Below are 22,156 nucleotides of genomic sequence, written 5' to 3'. Positions count from 1 at the left end.
TTAGAACGAGTCTATCGTTCCCAGGTGGATATTAGTTACGGTTGCACCTGATCCGGTGAAAATCGAACCCATCCGCAGCGCAGGTTCATGTTATCGTTGTCATACGAGGCGAATCGGGCAGCCTTGAAGAATACCCAAACTCGAGAACACATCATCGTCTACGATCAGGAGAAGGTTCGTCGCTTCCTTCCGAAGTATTTAGTGGCACGGTCACAGTTGGCGGTGATAAATTACACAACAAACGAAAACAAGCAGTTTGCTATGTTTGCCTGTCTTTCGAAACTCCAATGGCACCGCTTGTTTGAAGATTCCATCAGCCACCAGGAGAGGAAAAGAAATGAAGTATTTTGTTCCATTCTTGTACCGCAATTTATAATAGAATCAATTAAAACTTTTTCTTCTCCCGCTAATAAGGACAAGTTTTTTCGATTTTTTTTCTTTTGTTTTTGTTTTCAACTTAGCCCAAACTATGGACCGTTTTGACTAATTAACGACTTTCTCTAGGCCGCGCCCGTACGTTTTGACAGAATTGATAAATTTCTAATCAACTCCATTAAATTCACCACCATGAGCCATAAATTCGATTTGCATCAGCGATTTCAGTGAAGATTTTTTCAACTTATCCTAACTTGTTATTATTTCAGCTGCTTAAGTTTATCTATGGAAACACTGTCTCTGCGTACGTTCAAAACTACGGTTATTCAATAGCTGAAATTGAACTTCTCGAAGCTGTAAGCTGAAATATGCATCCGAATCATAGTTGTGAAATCTTATAAACAGAATTATTTTTTTCGGATTGGTATTGCTGAATACTGGGATTCTTCAAAAAAATCATCCTTCCGTTACCTGGTTTTATTTTTGGACGAAAATTTCAGTGTTAATCGCACCATTTAAAACCTTTTAAAATAATTACACTTCAACGAGAGAGTGTTTTCCCATCCAAGCGAAGCTTAAATCATCAACCAAATTGTTGAAACCACTTTACGAGTGTAAAGTTTAAAACAGGCCACATTCCACATGATTGCTTGATATGTCCGAACTGTTTAGTATTCCATCTCATTTGGCCATCCGTCCGAGAGTTCCCGTGGTATGTAAAAGTTGTTGAAACGTCATTAAACCAGCAAACCGCGACGCTTTCTGGCCGAAATCGGGCAGATCCGTGTATTTGAGACCTAGAAATTTTCATAACAATTAAATATTTAATCTCGTCGTATACGAAAGCGCTGCTAATATACTGTACTGCTACCCCACGGACGCACACAAATATCGAAATCGTTCAACCGGCCAGCTCTGGAAATACACTTCGGATTAATTCATTGCAAATATTAAGATAACTTTAGCCTAATATGAGAAAGAAAATACTGATTACCTTCTTTCAACATTTCGTCAAAGTCCGTCGACTGTGAAGAAAACACGTTGCCGTACAGCAAAGTTAGTAGGCGCCGAGAATTTTCCTCGTCCAGTTCCGTTGATTCAAGTTGGCAGCAACGAGTTGATCAAAGTAGGCTGATGTCAGTTCCGAACTGTTGGTTGCAACCAAGGCAACGATTATGAAACGGTAATAAATCAGATATCAAAAATTAAAATATGTAGACAAACCGCAAGGCGGTGTATTATGCTACAATTCTCAAGCAACACAGAGAAAAAAAAATCCCAAACCAACAACAACTACAACAAAGAAAACACTTGAATGTAAGAGAAAAACAGTAAAACTTTTACGATTCAACAATTAAAAAACCATCACCTCCTGCCAGTGCAAGGTTTGGTAAAAAACCGCCAACGAAACACCCAAAAATTGAGAGAAAAACACTTTCGGCTTTGCTAAAGGAGCTGTGAAGTCTAACAGCAGCAACATGGACAATCATCTATTGCGTATGCGCATCGTTGGAGTCGTAAAACTTGAAATTGGAACATTTGAAACCTCTAAGGTTAGAGGAAAACCGCTCAGAAATAGAGAAAAAACTACAGAAAAAAAACATCACAACAGGAGGCTCAAAGCTGTCAGAAGTGTAGTTAAAAATCTGTCATACATATGGTTAATTTAGTTAATTCAAACTTTTGTTTCGACTCCAGTAAATTCATACATAAGTCATGTTTGAGATATCTGCATCGAAAAAAGCTGAGTTAAAAAAGCTGTTGATCTTTGCTGAAGATCCTATTAAAAATCCGTTGTTTTGTATGCCATTTTCTAGCCTTAACTTGAAAAGTTTGAAGGCCGATTGTGAATATTTGATTCACGACAAATTAAATTCTATAAATTGTCTAAAAAAAATTTAACGTAGGCCGATGTGATTTCCGTTAATGTGAGCCAACCAGGCCCGTGCGAAGGTCCCGTCCATGGGGGGGGGGGTTCGAAATTCAGATTTTGCTAGCAATAATAACAATACCAAAAATGCACAAAAAAAGAAAATTGATTTCTTAAACCAGTAAAGTAAAAAAAAATCACTGATACGAAGCAAAATATATCAGAATTGAAATTTCAAATCAATGTTACTTCCGGTAAGTTACTAATGAATTATTCAAAATGATGATCTTATTCTGATCTAGAAATTTCAAGTCATTTTTTTCGAAACACGAGAAAACGAATGCGAATTAAAATTTTGAATAAACCATTGTTTTAAGCTTTGGACAAAAGAATCAGTGCACACAACTAACTAAATAAAACACCAATTTTAAAAAAATAATTAACTTCTTAATTTGAATTTTCGATAAGTAAAAAATAACTATATTGAACTTAAAGATTTTATTCAAATCACATAGATGATGATAAGTGATTCGAAGGTTTGCTGTTAATATTGGAAGCACAAAGCGAATACGAATTTTGTTTATATTGCGCATTAAAATTAAGCTTGCTACCTAGAATCATTTTTTAAATCTTTTCATAGATTCATTAAAAAATCATAATCAATTTGAAAGATGAATTAAAAAAGTTAAAGCTCAATATTTCAAGCTTTTGTCGCTGTCAATTTAAATATTGGGACCTGAAATGGAGAAAAGCAAGAGAATAAGTTTTTCTTATTAAAAATTTAGGTTTTTGTGTTCCGGAAACACAAACTTCTATATGTTCCAGAACTTCAGAGATGGTCAACAAAGACAAACTTTTTAAAAATATTTCAAATAGTTGTACTAGTTGGACTGTAAAATTTGGTAAATTTATCTGAAAATTAAAATATCAATGCAATAAAATTTAGTCGAATTATTTGAAAAATAAAAAAATGGTAAATGAACTTATCTGTCAAATTTATGTTATTTTTAAATATTTCAAGATAAATAAAATAAAAATCTGTTGCATGAGGAACATATTGATGACATGTGACGAAAATGCTTCTAATCAATTTCGACTCACTCATTATTAATATCTGTTCGTTTCTTCTAACTTTCCATTCGCCTATAATTTTCACAATCCTTAAATGCTATGACTTAATGAACAAAACTTTCACCGATGGGTCGATAAATTAAATGAACAACCAATACTAATGGTGAATAAACTCATCATAAATAAAAATATAATATGAAGATGAAAAAGATAATTTTATAACATTTTTGATAGAATTTTTTCAAAAAAAAATCTTTTTGAACCATTTTAAAATCTCATTTAAAGAATTTGATAGATAATTCAAAAGATAACATTTAATGATGGATTTAGAAAATTTTGGCACCCTGAACTCGAACTTTTATCAGATTTTACCTGTCACATCTCGTTTTGGTGATACTTAGTTTATAAGTTTAAAAATGAATCAGTTTTGAGTGAAATCAATCATTGATAACTGATGAACTAACAAATTTATATTATAGAAAAAAAACTGATTCTGAATTTATCCAATTGAAGAATAATATTTTGATGATGATGATGAAAGATAAAAGAAATAATTCTACAGTTTTTTTTAAATTTGAACGACAATTCTTTTGACTTTACTGGAGAAAGTTGAAAACAAAGATTTTATTTGAGACCCTCAGAGCCAAAGGGGTATAAGTGACAAAATGGTCAATTTTGAGTTAATGATGCCAAACAATTCTTCATGTATCAAACTATATTTGGTGATTTTTTCGTATTTTTAGAATTTTTTTTTACATACTTTTACATTTGAAAGAAAAATACAAATTCGAAAAATATATGGAAAATTGACAAACGCAACAGTTTAAAAGCGTGTTTTCTCGAAATAAGCTTTTATACACTTATACCCCTTTGGCTCCAAAGGCCTCATTTCATTCAACAAATTTGTTAAAATCTGAAAAAAGATAAGATTTTGTCTCTGAAAAATTTATTTAACTCAATTTAATTGAAATTTCTTATAAAATTCGTTATAAAATATTTCCTTGGAATAGTCGATGAAAACGTTTATTTTTTTTAATATTTCAAGGTTTTGTCAGAAAATTGCAGAATTTATTAAAATAATTTTCACCTATTTTCAAAAGTTTAATGGCGTCAAAATTAGCAAAAATAAGCTCTTACATTCTTTGCATCTCCAAATAATCTAGATTAGGGGCTTTGTGTAGTTTATCAAATCCTTTTGAATGTGGAGTTGAGCATTTAGAAGAACAACAGACACAAAATAGAATTGAGGCTGAAACTGGTTCCTGGAAAAATATTTCATATCAGCATAAAATTTGTAATCATAAAAATATTTTTTTTAATTATCAAAACGATTAGTAATAAAGTGGAAGATGAACATCACTTTAAAAAAAACAATTTTATAGGCGAGAAAGGGTTTTTCTAAGTCAAGATTTGAGTTGAACCTCATTGCAGGTCGAAATTGACATTGTAAAACAAGTTTCGATTCGTAAACGTCATACAGTGTCGAAGAATGAAATGTCTTAGGCCTAGAGTGATATTGGACTTAATATTTTTGCCGGAGGTGAGCCAATCTTGTGATATTTTTATTAACTCTTATTTTTAAACACCTTTTGCGATCAAGCAGTTTTACATTACTATGCAAAATAATTTTCTTGAACTAAACATTTTTCTTGAAAAAAATCTCCATGGGGGGGGGGGGGTTAAACCCCTAAACCAAACCCCCCCGTTCGCACGGCCTTGGAACCAACCAACATATTAATCATTTTCTCGATATAATAACACACATTTTTCAGCTTCAATGCATTTACAGCAAAAAAAATATTACATATGTTGGATGCATTTTATTACTTATGCTTATGTTTATGCTTGCAGCCAGATCTTGTCAGCATCCCGGTGAGTAGTAAAAGTACATTTACTATTCATCTTAACTCGGCCGGGCCCACTGTGCAGTATTGGACGCAGATACAACTGGAACACAGGGAGGAAGAAACGTGGACAACAGTACTAGAGTGTCCTACCCGGGATTTCCCGGTCGGGAATTCCCGAAACCAATAAAATGTGCTAGATTACTAAAAATTTACACAATCAAGATTGTAAAAATGAATCAGATTGAGCAAGGAAAGTAATAGTTCTACCTTGATGGCTAAGTTTTAAATATTATTTTTCTCAAATCTGATTAATACATTGAATTTGATAAAAAAAATGTTTTTCCAATCGAAAACTAAGTGTTCAAGTGAAAAACGACAAAAGATCTATAAAACCAAACAATTCAAAAAGTGAAACGCTACGGAAAGAATCTGAATGTTCTATTTTGCAATCCTCATCATTTAGAACTTCCGTTTCGGGTGTTGACAGTAGCGAAATCATCAGCAAAGAAATGAAATATTGTAAAACAAATGGATAGTTATCTGAAAATTAACGATATTTTATGAATAACCTGAAATCTAGCTAGCTAATTCGATAGTGAGAAATCTTTCACAATTATTTTAAATATTTGCAGCTAGAATCAGACCAGTTTGTCGGTTAAAGTACTTTGTTTTTGGGTCTTCGGTTTGTTTATTGAATTTTCGAGGAATTTAAAAGTTTGAAATGTTTTGCAATACTAGGTTCTACCTTAGATTTAAAAATTTATTTATTTATTTATTTCGTCAGTTTTCCCGATTCTCGGGAACGCTAAAATGGCCGGGAAATCTCTACTCTACTCTAAACAGTACCATACGTTTCTATGATTTTAAAATGTTTGAAGTTTTAACGTTGGAAGCACAGTTGCTAAAATTTACTGTGCTCCTTGATGGTGGCCCATGTGAATTCCTCCTTCTGTGGGTGGAAATGAGGTTTTTCTGCACAGAAATCCAAAACTTAGCAGTATAGATTGAATCAATTGATAAATTTCAATTTTAAAATAACTTTACTAAAAGTTTAATCAAACTACATGTTTCGGATTAATGTTCACCATCATCTCTGGTCATCGACCTTGGATATAGCGCCTTTACTCGCTCTTGAAAATGAATATTGGAAGAACAGAGAAAAAATAAGTACCACCACAGAATCTTTTGGAATCAACTCTTCCAAAAGATTTTGCGGAACAATTGTGAAAGTCTACATGCATGACTGACTCGCAAAAAACCGTAATTTTCTACCATTTCAAAAACTATAAGCTTTTATGGCTAAATTAGTGAGGAAGAAACTATCAAAAGGATTCATATTGAAAGATCTTAATACTTAAATACTTAGCTTGTATAAACTTGATGACTCCAACTAGGGTATGCTTTGTTCTGATTTTACCCTCGATCAATTCATAAGTGGCATTCAATTTTCATTTAAGTAAATTCCAATACTTAACAAATTTGTTTGGCCCATTTTATTATACACATTATCAAAATAAACCACTCTACCCAAACGGAACCAAACCAGCAAAAAACACTTCTTTTTCCTGGGATTTTCATCCTGTTAGATGATTCATCCCTACGCAAAAAAAAAGCACATCAAAGCAATCAGATTTTATCCCCGATTTTGTAGCTCTTTAAAATATCAAATAAACACATTCAAAAGCATCTTGAATGAATTCCGTTCAATTTATTTCATTAACATAACACTAAAACCCAAAGAAAATTTCTCTTTAAGCGCTTTTAAACTTTCCCATCCCAGCCAAACAAGCAATTAACACGTTTCTCGCACTGCATGATAAACACAAAACTGCCAAATACCATAACTTTCATTTACGCACTTCATCCAAAAGCCACCAATTTTCTAAAAAAGTGTCGTTTAATCCGCGTTTTTTCACTTTAAGTTGATACATTTACACAATAAATCGAGGAAAAAAACTTATCTCGGCAAAACCACTGGAAACGCGAAAAATCAGGACCGTGAGAGAAAATCTACCGCACTCGACCGCAGCTTACTTCGATCATCTTACATATGTTGGATGCATTTTATTACATCCAAACGATGTAAAGAATCTTAACACGTCGTGCTGTGTAATACAACATCATCCGTTGTTATATTAAAACACAGTAGTCCGCGGTTGTTGAAAATTGTATTTGTTTCCCTCCACGCTTATAGCATGCTCAGGGCACACTACTGGGAATTGTCTCGTTGGTCAGTTCGTGTTCGTTGAACGAGCGGCTTTAGCGCCACCTCTTTGATCGAGGACCGCTCGTCGAGGTTAAATTGCCCGGCGAGAACCGTGACCTCAGGGCGGGTCGTTCTAAAAGGATCCAAAAATGGATACGAAGTGCCCAGTTTGACTGGATGAAGTAACAAGTAATCCCGTAGCCACCTCTTCGGTGCAGAAGAAGACAAATGGACACGGCGTTCTATCCCCTAATGAAACACTCGCTTGTGCTTCTCATCACTGGCTCAAAAATACGCAATCAAATCTCCCCCAACACGTGATCGAAACAGAAGCGAGTGGACTGATTTCCCGAGCAGTCCGACCCAGAGTAAAAAAACTCAATCTAAAAACTAATCGGATAGAACCTGTGAACCACCGTTTAACCCAAGAGCTCAATGTTCGGGAAAGCACAAGAAAAAATACTTAAAGCATGATTTTGGGAGTAACTTCAAAGAACATGTATTGCATTTTCAATGATAAACTAACTATTTGTGGTTTAATACAGCATGCTTAATTGTATTGCGTGAACTTATCTCCTAGGATTACATAGATAACTTTTTATAGCGTTCCTTCCCTCTAGCTTTCCCTAATCGTGTGCGGCGTTACATTTCGTTGAAGCTTATTGGCGAGCTTTCAAACGGAGAACCCGACAATCGTTGGCGGTTCTTGGTAAAACTGTGTGTTTTTGGTTTTTGATTGTAGTATGAGTAGAGTTTTTATGGAGTTATTTTTAGATGCGCATCATTACTCTCTCATAGGTACCTAGGTATTTTTATATTCCGGCCGATAAAGTAGGCCTGCTAGCAATGTTGCGGAAATAATGATGTTGGGTGTAAGTCGTAGCAACAAGCCGGAAGTATCGGGCCGGAAATGATGACTGGAGATGAAATAGAATTGTGCTTTGAGCACTGCATTGTTCCAAGCTTTTTCAAATGGTTACATACCTTCGGTGGAGTTGAATCGAACACGTGGATACTCAACACCGGGAAGACTGATGGCGGGATCGGCGTTCGCTGAAGACGATGGCGGTTCAACAAGCTGCTGGTGGCTGGAGCATTAGAAGATTGGTCGTCAAAGGTGACGGCGGACGACCCATCCGACGTTGTAAGCCGGATGTCGGACCCTTCCCGTGGCTAGTACCGGAGTGGTTGATGGAGATCCGGTAGCTGGTTATAGATCGCTAGATATGCGACGGTCCAGAATTCCTATTTAACGGCCACATTATAACCAATTATAATAATGAACACACAGAACACACATTTTGGTATAAGGTTTTACCTTTGCTTTTTTTTGTTAAAACGCACACGAATTCTTTTTACCGCACACTTTATACTAGCTTCTAATAGGATAACTAATAATTCTGGGAAGGAAAAGATAACATTTAACGCTTAAATCAAACGGCACTTAACGGGTTCTCTTACAACTTAGACGCGGAACGAGACAACCTCGCTATCTGCTTTTAGCACGGGATGAGATCGAAGTGATCTTGTAGATTCAAGGGAATCCTCAGGTCGGGCCCAAGGCATTATTTCTGGTTTCAAAAGGCGAGTCAAAGAATTCCCGAAGGATGTCATTAACCTTTGGACACAATTCCATAAATCTTCAACCAACCCGAAGAAGTGACCTCTCTTTTCTTCCTACAACAACCAAATCAACCCTTCTCATGACGATCCACCCTTGGACCCATATTTTCTAAGATAATCGGGTCAACTCGAGAGATGACGCTAAGCGCTTAACTTCTCATTGAGACAATCCCCGCTGAGCGTAAGTTTAATCCACTTCCTTTTAACATGTGCGTTTTGGCATGGAGCTACATCCAGGCGTTTCAATTTTTATGGCTCATCGTTTCCTACCACGTGATCGAGAATATGATTGGGGTGAAATCTAATCCTAAACGTACATTAACGGAACAACTTTCTCTAGCGAAATCACTAGATGGCGCTTAATTAATAACTACATTACTTCCTAAATAAATAATAAATAAATAAGTTAATATCCGATTCATAAATGAACACAACTTTCTCTAGCATAATGGCTAAATAATAACTTACTAAACAATTAATAATTCTATAGGTTGTACACACACTTTACTAAACAAATCGGATTACTAAATAAATAACAATTGAATAAATAAACAATCAACTTCCTCTAGCTAAGTAGCTAGATAATTATAATTATGATAATTATAAGTGACATAACTCATAACAAAATAAATACTACTTTAATAATTCTTATGACTAGATGCACAACTTTTTCTAGCTAAATAGCTAAATAGTAATTTGACAAACAATTAAATATCCAATAAACGAAAAATGGACGAATAATTAGATAAATAAATAATCGACAGCAATAAATAAATAACAAAATAAATAAATAATTAATTTAATCAACGAATATATCACAGTTTGTAGTTGAATTTATTTACAAAACGATCCTAAATGTAACCCTGTTACACGCTTCAAAACAATAAGGGAAATTTCACGGCCCAGAAGGATTTGTTTGGTGGGTAAGTTACATCAAAATTCTCAAAATCCTTCAAATGTCTTCAACTAAAAGGTTTATTTGCTCTTTTTTTATTTTAAGAGAATTTATCGGGAATCAAATTATTCCATTGGATTCCAGATGAACGCTCTCAAGGAAAACTAAGCCACGATAAATATGAGTTACATATATTACTTTATCGAGATGCTTTTGGAACAGCTGATCCTTTAGGAATAAGGCATAAAATATATAGCCGGTGTTAACCACAGCTTAGGAAATACGTATCCAGTATTTTGAAGTCGAACAGAAATTTTTTTTTGCGCTCCCTGGCCTAGAAAAAGGTTAACAAGAATTTAAAAACGAAATTGTTTGTCGTGCTTTAGTTCAAAACTTAGAGAAATTCGGAAAGAAACACAACAACTAGTACGATCTCTTATTATTAGTATTCGTAAATTATAGATTTATATTCAAAGGTTTGAAGAACCTCTTAGCTGAATGAAACTATGATTTCAAAGTAGTCGAAGATTCCTTTGAATTCAGCTACAGTACAGTACTGTAGCTGAATTCAAAGGAATTTTCGGGTACTTTGAAATCAATAGATTTATTTTTTCATAGAATAAATTTTATTTTTAGAAATAGTATTAACAAATATAAAAAAAATCATGATAAGTTTTGTTTATTTAATTTCATAAAGAGTGACCTCCGCTGGGTTAAGTTATGAGAAGCTCTTAGGGATTTTTAAGGAGACTCCCTACCAACTACTTCAAACCAAACTAGGTTAGTGGTGCTCAACTAGTTAAAAAGGTAAAAACGTCGAATTCAATTGCAAAATTACACTCATATGTTTTTTGCAAAATTTGGGAAAAGAAGAAGATATGCACATTTTGACAAACGTAGACCATGATTTTTATTTTTTCAGGCTAAACATGAACTTCTTTTAAATGACATAAACTAAGAAAATTCCAGAATTATGCATTTATTTAAACCACATCAAATTAATGAGGGTATCCCGAAAATGTCATGCCATGCCTCTAAACTAAACCATAAAAAAAAGAAAAAAACAAATGGATCCTCCTGCTGTACGTTCTATAGAGCAAAAATATCTGGCCATCCCGGTCTGATTTGACTTTCCTCGAATTCTTTATTGGATTTATGGGCAAGCCTGGATAAATCAGGAAAATCTGTTTTAAGCGATAATCAAACTATAGAGCTATCTACATTGAAATATACACGAATACACCTGAGATGTTTTGAACAAGATGAAACCATAAGTCTTTGATGATTTTGTAGCATGACAATTCTATATAAATTTAAAAAAAAATGAATATTTGGCAAATTTGGCCTATTCGGCTGAATACTTAGCCCAACTATTCGGTGAACCGGCTTAGCGGTTTTTGTCTATGAACATTGTATGAAGATTTTTGGTATGATTTTTAATTGTCGTTCTAAGATAAACATTTGAACTTTATTTCCATTTTCATTCCTAATTATTAATTTTCCGACTTCAGATTTTGATTCCTATTCTGAATTTAATTTGATAACATGTTTAACATCCTTTTACTGAACTTGTGCATCAGAATCATCAACGAATTGTAATCTCATTTTTTTTTAAATTAAATTCAAATCTCTATATCTGTACTTGTAATCGATTTATGTAAACATTAAATTGTCTGCTTCTACATGTATTTTGGATTCTAATTCTGACATGCTAACCTGAGAAGAAGCTAAGTACAGACCCCGTTCGTTATTGGCAACATTCGATATAGGCAACATACCTACGATTTGGGCTCAATGGGGTGTTGCCAAAATCAAATGGGGTCTGTATTTCATAAAAAAAATATAATCATGTCAAACTGAAAAATCTGAATCTATTGAAAGGTATTTTAAAATGGCAAACTTTGCTAGATCAATAATTTTCAATAATGTCATGATTTTTTTTTTATACAAGTTGTTAAAATTCAATCACACTAATGGGTCCGTGCCAATCAAAAATTTGATACGTGATGATAATGCTTCTAAGTAAATTAAACCTGCTAATTTTCACAATCTCTCAATTGCTTTAACTTTCTATCCGTCTGTAAATTTTCAAATTCGTAAGACGTTTTGTTAAAAAGGACATCACCTTTCACCGATAAGGCCGAAACATCAAAATATATTGAAAAAAATTATCAATCTTATCCCGGTTTACGGTATTCATACCTAACAGCGTTAACGAAGAAAAGTTTGACAAAAATTAGGCCGGTTAAAACGTTAGACAATCTTTGCTGGTGTGAACAGATTGAGTCTTCGATTTTTCGGATACATTCTGTTAAAAATAGGGGTTTTCAGTTTTAAATTTTTTTGATTTATTAAAGGAAGTCTGATGTTTGGCTTTTGGAGTTTAAAACATATAAAATTTATTTCTAACGAATTCAACACCAATCAGCTGCTTCGAAAAATTGCAAGCATACTTGCCATAGGAAAACTGTTTAATTTTTCACAATTGGATGGATGATCAACCAAGATTTACAGAAATGTATTCGAGAATGCGTACACGGTCTTCCAAAAATACTATTAAACATTCGTAACTCTGTTCATTTCTGGATGCAGCATGAATCGCCCACGCTTTGGCTGTGTCCTGGTGTAGTTTGGTACAAAGCATGTGCTCCAGCATTGAACCCCATTGAGCTATTGGTTCACCTAATTGTTCGAGGGCTTTGATATGGCTTCGAAATTCATTCACAGTTGATTGCAGACAAGCAGCTGTTTCGGTCTTCATACGAGGAATCTCGAGCAAGTCTTGAAGATGTCGCTTTTTCAATAAATATTCGTTAGAATAACGGTTAAGCAAAGTTTGCCAGGCAGTCTCGTAATTTTCGGCACTGAATCCTATGGCTTCGATCACTTGAGCAGCTTCATCTTTTAGCGCAGATCGCAGGTGATGGAACTTCTGTATATCGGATAGTTCTGCATTTTTATGTACCAGAACCAAAAATGAATCATGGAATGCAATCCACGCACGATAATTACCGTCAAAATTCGACAGCGCAAAAGTTGGCGACTTGAGGTCAGAAAATGCGACAGTTAGAGACTCCATCGGTCTCATTTTTGGTGTAACTTTTGGAGCAGCCATTTTTGATAGAAGAAAAGCCTTTATCTCGAACAGTTTTGACTCGAAGAAGGTTCGATCGCTGTCACTGTACATATTACCTCTATTATCTTCGTATGGATGTTCTTCATACTGACGCTCTAAATCATCAAATGCTGCCCACACACGATCGATTTCTTTCAATCTAAGCGGTAACTCGAACGCGTCCCGTTCAGCATCAAATTTTTTAATGAATTCTTCAGCACGTTTTAAACACTCTCTAAGTGTTTTCGCTTTTACATTAAGTTTTCTCCTGATGGTGACCGAGTTCATATTAGGGAGCTGGAATGATACTTTATGCTACTGCTAAACTGCTAAAAACATAGGTTATGCCGACAAATCACACGAAAATTATGAAACCTTACTAACCTCAAGCAAGTTTTAATACCTTGTATTGTGTCACTAAAGTTGACTTTTCACAGTGCAGTTGCTGTCAGCATCCAGTAGAGAAGCGTACAGTCCCGTTATTAGCAACTGTAATGTGTAGGAGTAAGTTAAGAGAGATAAATTTATGTATGGTTAAGTAAACTTCATCAAATAAGATTATAACTCAGAAACGATAGTAATCAATAAACGCTAGAGTGGTCCAAAGACCGATGTGACTCTGAATCAAAATGGTTTTTTTTTCAAGTTTATTGGAAACACCTGATTTTAAGCCACTTAATGGATATGAGTAGTCAACTAAGCTAAGCTAAGCTAACACCTGATTTTAAGCCACTTAAGACTGAATATGAAAGATAGCTGCAATTGCTATACCTCCTCTACATAATCAATCAGTGAGCCTAGCAAAAGTCTAGCCAAAAGTTTTGAGCTTTCTTTACAAATTGTCCAACGCTTACATCTTTCAACCCTTAAACAAAGAATTTAAAACACACTACAGATCACTGTAACCAATTCCACAAGTTGGAATGAATTTCGGACTAAAAAGAACTCGACGCAACCGGGTAAAAGAGTGAAACTAGACTTAGTTTATTGACGGATTTTCTTATATTTATATGTACAGTTTTAGTTAGTCGAATTTTCTACCTACGATTTCTACCGATAGTTATCGCTCTTTCGATTAGGCCCTTTTTTCTTCTTCGTCTTCTTCTTCTTCTTCCGGCAACTCGCACAAACAGGAGCTTTAAATGTTTACCGGCTTTGTTGTACCTGATTGTTGTATGTATAATTTTGACATCTTGGCCGAGAGTTTGATACTCTATACCGCCACTTTTCGTATTGGTGTTGCTTTTTCAGCTTAGGGTGTTCCTTAATGTGAATATTTTTTCTTTTCGATTTGTCGTCTTAGAGTTTTTCAGCTTTTTCAAAAAAAACTGAGTATTTCTTTCAGTTTACTTTCTTCTAAATTCTGAATCAATTCGATCAGATTGGAAAAACGATCCCAATCATAGTGGTTTCTAATGCAGGAGAGCATGTTCTGTGGTGTAATTCCCAAATAGTATGGTGAATAATCGTGTCCACTAATTAGCGGGTTAAGCATTCGGATTTGTATATTGCTGAGTTCATAATACTTCATTCCTTTTTTCTCATGAACAGCCACATATTTATACCAGGAGTTTGTATATTCCCAAGATTCATATTTAAACCTCCTGTACGCATCATCTAGTCGTAGTTTATTTTCAAGCAGTATCGGTTCCTCTAGTCCTTTCCTTGCTAGTAAATCTGCGTGTTCATTTCCCTCTATCCCAACATGGGAGGAGATCCATTGAATTGTGGCTCTTTTTGTTGTGGCAAGTTTCCATATGTCGTGAGTGATTTGATCAAATTTGTGTTGTTTAAGGTCTTTTTTGATGATTTTAGTGAAGATAACTACTCCGATGTTTGTGTTGTTTTCTGCTTGTTCCAGCGCTACTCTTATTGGTAATAATTCAGCTGTGGCAATGTTAACATCATTGGCTAAACCCATGCTCAAACTGTTTCCGGAGGACTCATCGTAAATTCCAATTCCACATTGATTAGTTTTTTTCGAAGCATCTGTGTACCAATGATCTAAATGGCGTTTTGGTTGTTTATCATTTCTTGTGCGATTTTCTTCAGAACAACCGGAGATGTCTCTTTCTTTTTCATTCCTGAACCTATGATTTGTTCTTCAACTTTAACATTAATTTCTATATCAGGTTTTGTTTCAGTGTATATCATTTGGAATTTTTGTACATTTTGCAGGTATATTCTTTCTATAAAGGTATATTGAGTTTCTTTTTGTATATTTGACAGGTCTAACGAATGTAATTGCTGAGCTATTAAGTCATTCCGGTGTATGTGTAAGGCTATACGTTTTTTGGCTAAATAATCTCTTTTTATTGACAAAGGTTCTTCTCCAGCTATAGCAGCTAAAGTGTTGATGGGTGTAGTTTTCGTGCATCCTGTAGTTATACGTAAACATTGTCTGTTTGTAACTTCTAGCATATCACAGTATTTTTTAGCTGATGCCCCGTAATTAAAAAAATTACCATACAAGGCTTTATGGTAAAGCATCATTACTTTTGGTGTACCACCACCAAGGACTAAAAAAATCGTATTCAAATCGGAGCAGCCAAGAAACAAAACCGCGCGTAGTTCACAAAAGTTCTGACCACAGTAGGTTCGCGACTCAGCAAACACGTGATTGTAGGGGATTTTTTTCAAGGAGAATCCTATCGCCAGAAAATCGTGAGCGAGCCGTGGCAGAAAACCTCGCGAACCTCCATAGTACTTTGAAATATACAAGGTAGGCTATTCCGCTCTCTTTCAACGTATTGGTAAGAGGCCCTAAAAATAGTTATGGAAAAAACTGGCAAATGTAAGGAATTTTTCAGAAAATCAATTTTTTCTTGAAATTGACAATCATTAAAATTATGAGTAAAATATGCATTGATGCATTTTAATGCAACGAACAATATTTGGGTTTTGAAAATCGCTAAAAGTAATATGCAACGGGCTTTTGGTCGATTTAAAACTAAAATTTGGTGATTATTTTGCCTTGTGTGGTTTTTGTCTTGTGCAGTTTGAACAAAAAATCAAACAAGTTGATTATTTATCACAGAAATATGAAGTATTTTACATCTTTATCAAATTTTGAACATAGACAGAAGAAAATATTTAATTTTTTGCTCTCAAAAAAGAGGGACGGTGATGAAAATTTCTTTTGAATGCTCATTATTTATGGTTCAGATCCGAAAATCCAAAGCAAAAAATAGTTTCTGATGAGTCTGAAGAATCAATCTTTAATCTGAGGCCCTTTTCAAAGGAATCGAATGGCTATTGGTGGAGAAATTAATAATTTTGATTGCCTTTCTATATAAAACTGCTAAATTTTCATAACTATTTTTGTTGGTATGCAAGCATGCTGTGTACATACACGGAGCTTTCAAGTGAGGTTAAGCGCAATGGCCTACCTGTTATTTTCCATGTACTATGGCGAACCTCGCGATTCTGGTTCGTGAACCAAATTGGAAAACGCATTGCACACTTGATGGTCGTGTTTTCCGTTTCGTTATTTTGTCTCCACATGGTTGTTGATTGCGCCAAATGCAACGCGTGGACAGATGAAATAAATCGATTTTTCAAAGTTTTCATAACAATTTCTTGAAAATAATTTACAATGTTGTAAATTTAAACGATGTATATAATTTGTGAATTGAAGTTTGTCCTTTCTGATGTTAAACAACGTCAAATTTGGCAAATTTGTATATAGAGTTTCGAAAGGATGCAATCTGGCCCAGTAACAGATAGAAAAAATATTGATTTAATTATCCGAAGGATAAAAAGTTCCTCCGCATCCTAATAAGATGTATGGGGTGGGGGAAGGATAAAAAAATACAAGTCCAATCTAGAAATGTGCTACTTCGGCATCTTATTTGTATCCCCTTTGTTATTTTCAAGTTTCTTCCGAAGTTCAAATTGAGGAAGTTATATAAGTTTTGAATTTCAAATTTCATGTCATGGCAGAAAAAAGGAGGCATTAACCGTGTGATGAAGTTTTGAAAGCGAGGGAAAACCATTAAGATATTTAAGAATTTCAATGTTAACTCATTGCGGACCAAATACAAGATATCTAGTTTTTTCACTTGACGCGTTTCCGAGCCGGACAAACCGGGCAATTTGAAATAAAAACCTAATAAAATCCGGGCAATTAATTTTAAAAATGTCCATAAATCCGAACATTATCTGGGCAAAAAAACTTTTTTGTTCATCAGAACTTATCGACAGGTTTTGAATCGTACTATCATGGTTATTTTTTCTCCTTTCATGGTTATTTTTTCTCAAAAAATTCCGTTTTGGAGGAGTTTGTTATTTTGATTTTCCAAATAAAGTGAATATAACCGGGCAAAATCCGCGCATTTTTCAATGAAATCCAGGCAACCGGGCCGTCTCGGTTTTTGAAAACTGCTTTTTAACTTCTGTTTTGAAATAAAAAAGATCTTTTTTTCATTCAACTGATTTTGGATGCAACGAAATATTGGTGTATTGCAATAAACTATAGCAATAGTGAGTATATGATCTCAGTTGAATTTCTTTATTTCTCAGGCTTTATATTGACATAATCTTTGATTTATGAAACTTACTTATGACAAATTAGGGACTTACTTTTTAGATAAGATAGATTTGAGTTATAAGTTATTTAGAAGTTTTTTTTTGCTGTAGTATCGTATGAATGATAGAAAAATATTATAGAACTGAAAGTCATGATGACAAATGAATAAACAAAAACAACGAGTTTTGTATTTTTGGAATATATATATTTACATAGATATTAAAACATGAAAATTGTTAGAAATTATAAGTAAGGAAGTAAATCTTAAAATTATATATTTAATATGAAACATTAAAACACTAAATTTGTACATAAAAAGTGACCAATTTGAGTTCAAATATTAGAGAAATCACGCTATCAAAATCCTGTAAACCCACCGACACGAGGGGGAGTTTGAAAATTACAAAAAAGATGTTATTAATTTAATGATTAATGGCATTTCGGTGAATTATACATTCTAATAGGAAGAATTTCAAATGAAAGTAATGAAAATTATAGACGGATAGATTAGATTAGGAAGCATGAAAAGTGTTGAAAATGAACCAAGAGCGTGATTTGAGAAAACTTCTTGCCGCACAAGACCATTTGTCCCACATCGTATTATTGTCTAGAAGAAGCAAAGTCGATAGGCTGACTTTGCATTGATCTATACAATGATACATGGATGGATCGAAGCACGTGTTTTTCGTACCCCGATCGGACGTTAACACAAAAAAGATGTTAGTTTCATCACCATATACTGAACAACTGAGATTTTTGAGGAACCAACTATGTTCTACGAAAATAATAATGAAGTTAACGAAAAAAAACAAAAATTTGAATTAAGAGAATCGGTCCATTGGTAAGCGAGATACAACTATGCAAAGCCAAAATTGGGTGATTTTTTTTTTAAGTAAGATTTTTTCTACCGGAAGTTTCGGGATAGCGGCCAAAACTTCCTTTTGACCGCCAAAAGCTCATACATCCATGGATAGATTTATTCTTGACAATTCCTAATATTATAAAATCAGCGCAATACTTGGAATTTGTCGCAAGTTATAAGCATTCTAAAAAGAGCTCTTTTTCGGGACTTTTTTCATTCGGAATCAACTCCTGGTGATCTCGTAAAATATTTCGACTTATTTTTTCAATGTTGAAAAACTAGAATAAATTATCTATACAATAAATTAAAATTCATCGTAATTGGCCAATACTTGCGGCCAGGAGAACGTACGTAAACTACAGGTCAAATTTATCTAAAATAGATTTGTACGGAAATTTTGCGACCAGCTTTGTAAGGTTAAGAAAAATTACTTAAAAACTCTTCTTTGATTATTGAATTAATTTATCAATTTTTTATGATATTCACTTTAATCCAAAATAATCATTGATACGTTTGCATGTGTTTTCTTATTGAAACTTTACTTTACATGGAATCGTGGTTGTCTTTTCCAAATTTCAAAAACAGTTATGGAATTTTACACTCAACCTCTACTAGAGAAATGTAGTGATTTGGATGAAATTGTAAGGCTCTAAGATTTGATTTGATTATTTATTCCTTAAACGGTTGTTAAAGATCATTATTAGGGCCTTCTTGTGTCCATTCTAATCCATAATTTTGTTAAAAAACTTTGTTTAATTCAATTGACCACCCAGGAGTTGACATGGCAGAATGAATTTGATTTAATATTTAGAGTTCCGTTAATCTTAAAACGCTGTAAGTTATCAAAAAAAAAATTTTTTTTAATAAACTTAAAAATAAAACAGAAATATTCCATACAATAATTGAAAGAACAGTGGAAAATGAAGAACTTCCTGCTGCTGCTTGAAGCACAATTTATTACCCGTACGCGTACCTAAAGAGACGCACAGCCTGCCTACGGAAGAAAATCGAATAACCACGCGTTCCCTTTCAAAAAAAAGTTTATGAACCTTTTCGCTAAATGGTTCGTGAGCCAAAATCGCGGGGAAAAATTTTCATGTATGTAACGATTTCCACGAGCGAGACAGGATTCAAAATCCAAAAGAATCGTCTGTTGGTTGGACTGCCTCGCTCGTGTTTCCTATGGTTCGCGAACCTAAGGGATTTTTTTTCACAGCCTGCTCGCGCTTTGGAGAACCTTTACGGGTAAAAATCGTAGACGAGCGGGAATCGCCACTCGTGTACACGATTTTATTAGTCCTTGACCACCACATCTGATTCCACTAATAATCTTCAGCATGTTTTGTTTATCTAGTATGTTTTGTTTTAGCGTTTTGATATGTGTACCATATCTAAGCATCTGATCAAGGGTTATTCCCAAGTACTTGTAACTTCTGACTGTTTCTGAATTTTCACCTGCTATCGTCACACAGTGGGGCAGGACCTATGAAAGCTTGGCCAAAACCCCTTTTTGTAAATTTCAAAAATTCATCATAAATTTATGCTTTTCAGAAACTGGACATTACACCGATCACAAATCTGTCAAACAAAATTTAAATTTCGTTGTTTCATACAATTATCTACTTAGGTGAAGTTGGGGTTTGATGCTGTTGCATTTTATCGCAAAATCAAAAAAATATTTTCAACACTCCACTAAAATTTTATTTCTTGAAGAAATAAAAAAAAATTAACATGGATGTGTTCAGAATAATATGAAGTTAATTAATTTGAGGTTGAAGAATTGAAAAAAAAATCTAAATTTTTTTTACGAGCATAAACGTACAACGTTAAAAAATTACGAATTTTCATCATATTGGGACATCTGGAAAACATGTTACCCCACGTTACCCCACTCTCATTTCTACTCGAACATTTAAATGGAAGTCTCAGCTATCCAACAAAACAAAAACTAGTTGCCACTTCTTGCCTATTCAAAAGTTATTCACGTTTTGGTGAAACATGTTTTTCGACAATTTGCCACCAAAATACACTCATTGAATAGCCATAACTTTTTTGTTTTAAGTCCAATCGAGTTGCAGTCTTCGGATGAAATGTTAGTCTTAATTGAAATTTTAATAAAATCAACATAATTAAGGAAATGATTGGTAAAGAACAAAATATTTTATGAAAAACCAGTTTTTTATGTTTCTTTAGAACAAAACGTCTCAGATTCCCTTTCACACTTGAGATTCATTACAACCCTTTTCCGTTGTCAGATTTAGCTCAAATATGGCATATAGCCTTCTGATGATTCCTTTAAATCATCCAAGTCTTTTTTTGCAACTGTTTTGATTTTAAAATTGGTATTTGTTAAGACAAATTTGATAAATTAAATAAAAAATATCCTAAATTGTGATTTTTTATTAAGGATTAAACCGTGAATAGCTCTTTACAAGATGATACAAACAACATGCTTTGTTAAGCAAAGTTTAAGTGCACAAAAATCCGCATCTTTTGATGGCATTGGTAATAAAAATATTTTACACTAGGTAGACATTTTGGTCAGTTGAACACAAAATTTTTGGACAAAAAAAATTTTTTTCCTTGAAAATAGCTTGCTTATTTTCAATTTTAATACGAATTCGGTTCCGTTTTAATTTTTTATGTTTGATTTAATCCAAACAAAATTTAAAAAAATATAAAATATATAATTTTTATGAAAATGTTTGAACCAAGAATTTATTGAAAATCAAATCTTTTGAAAGTGGACTTTTTCAAAGATCGCGTTTGCGGAACCTCTAAACATGATTTTTTTTTAGTCGACCCCATACAAAAATTTGTTCTCCACATCCTAATCTATCATTTGGAGGGTGAGCCGCCAGATTCCAAGAAATTATGCAATTTTGGGACACCCTACTGAAAAGCCTTCTAGTTGGAGGAAGGAAAATCTGCTAAACAAAGTTATCTAGATAAAATTTCACAACATCTAGATGAAAAAAAGTTACATCAAATTAAAGATTTTGATCAGATGAACAACTTTTTAGAAGACATTAAACCAGTAGGATTTCATTTGAAAAAGTTATGAGGTTTTGACCATCGATTGGTCAGGTCTGCCCCACTGTGCGTCAGTTAGAGTTTTTTGTCATTATCTTTAAATAGCATTGCTTTAGTTTTCGTGCTATTTATGTAGTGAACCCAACTCTGTAGCTTTTTCTACAAACTGATTTATCTCTGCTTGCATTTTTTTCGTGGCTAAATTCAAAGACTTTGGTTTGACGATTTTGAAAAAATCGTTGGCAAACTGTAAAGTTGATACTTCAGGATCAAGGTTTGTATTGTGTAATGATGCAGTGTATATATTGAACAATACAGGTGACATTACATCTCCTTGTGGTACTCCAGTAGAGATTTTTTGACTGACAGTTCCTTGTTCAGTGTTGACTAACGTTTTTCGGTTACTAAGGAAATTATAAATCCATGTACATGTATCTTTTCTGAAACCATTGTTTTTTCACATCCACGGTATTGAAAGCATTTGAAAAATCAAAGAAAACACCGATTATTGTGAACTTATCTCTTCTTGCTGTTCTGATCAGATTTGTTGCGAAGGTTAAACAATGCTCTGTGGACATTCCTTTACGGAATCCGAAGGAAAGATCTGGAAGAACATTGTTAATTTTGCACGTTTCCTGTACGTCTTCAAGGACAGCTGCATTTAACATTCTAACTAAGGTTGGTAGAAGTGAAATAGGTCGACTAGAGCTAACTTCAATGGGTGGTTCGTT

The 22,156-nt window shown here is 33.9% G+C and overlaps 2 protein-coding genes and 1 long non-coding RNA gene across 6 annotated transcripts in view; 1 reads left to right on the top strand and 2 right to left on the bottom strand.

Moving 5' to 3' along the window:
- LOC129745692 (60S ribosomal protein L9) overlaps window positions 1-22,156 on the top strand; it is a 285,451-nt gene that overhangs the window by 139,800 nt on the left and 123,495 nt on the right. The gene's annotated exons all lie outside the window — the stretch shown is intronic.
- On the bottom strand, window positions 941-1,518 carry LOC129745694 (uncharacterized). Its single transcript, XR_008737170.1, has 3 exons — window positions 1,370-1,518; window positions 1,236-1,290; window positions 941-1,172 (listed from the first exon to the last, which is right to left on the bottom strand). It is a non-coding gene; the product is annotated as an uncharacterized LOC129745694 (long non-coding RNA).
- LOC129745689 (uncharacterized) overlaps window positions 12,257-22,156 on the bottom strand; it is a 71,475-nt gene continuing 61,575 nt past the window's right edge. For 2 of the 4 annotated variants that reach the window (XM_055738967.1, XM_055738972.1), the window contains exons 4-5: window positions 13,387-13,491; window positions 12,257-13,299 (exon numbers count right to left, since the gene is read on the bottom strand). In XM_055738967.1, the coding sequence (XP_055594942.1) occupies window positions 12,385-13,290 (906 nt within the window). In that variant the 5' untranslated portion in view covers window positions 13,291-13,299; window positions 13,387-13,491 and the 3' untranslated portion in view covers window positions 12,257-12,384. Of the gene's footprint in view, window positions 13,492-13,856; window positions 13,955-22,156 lie in introns of those variants that run through there. The other 2 variants (XM_055738968.1, XM_055738971.1) reach the window with 2 other exon arrangements.

The sequence above is a fragment of the Uranotaenia lowii genome, chromosome 2 (assembly GCF_029784155.1).
Source record: "Uranotaenia lowii strain MFRU-FL chromosome 2, ASM2978415v1, whole genome shotgun sequence".
NCBI classification, from domain to species: Eukaryota; Metazoa; Arthropoda; class Insecta; order Diptera; family Culicidae; genus Uranotaenia; species Uranotaenia lowii.
Note: the sequence above shows the minus strand (reverse complement) of the source record. Positions and strands in the feature narration are given on the sequence as shown.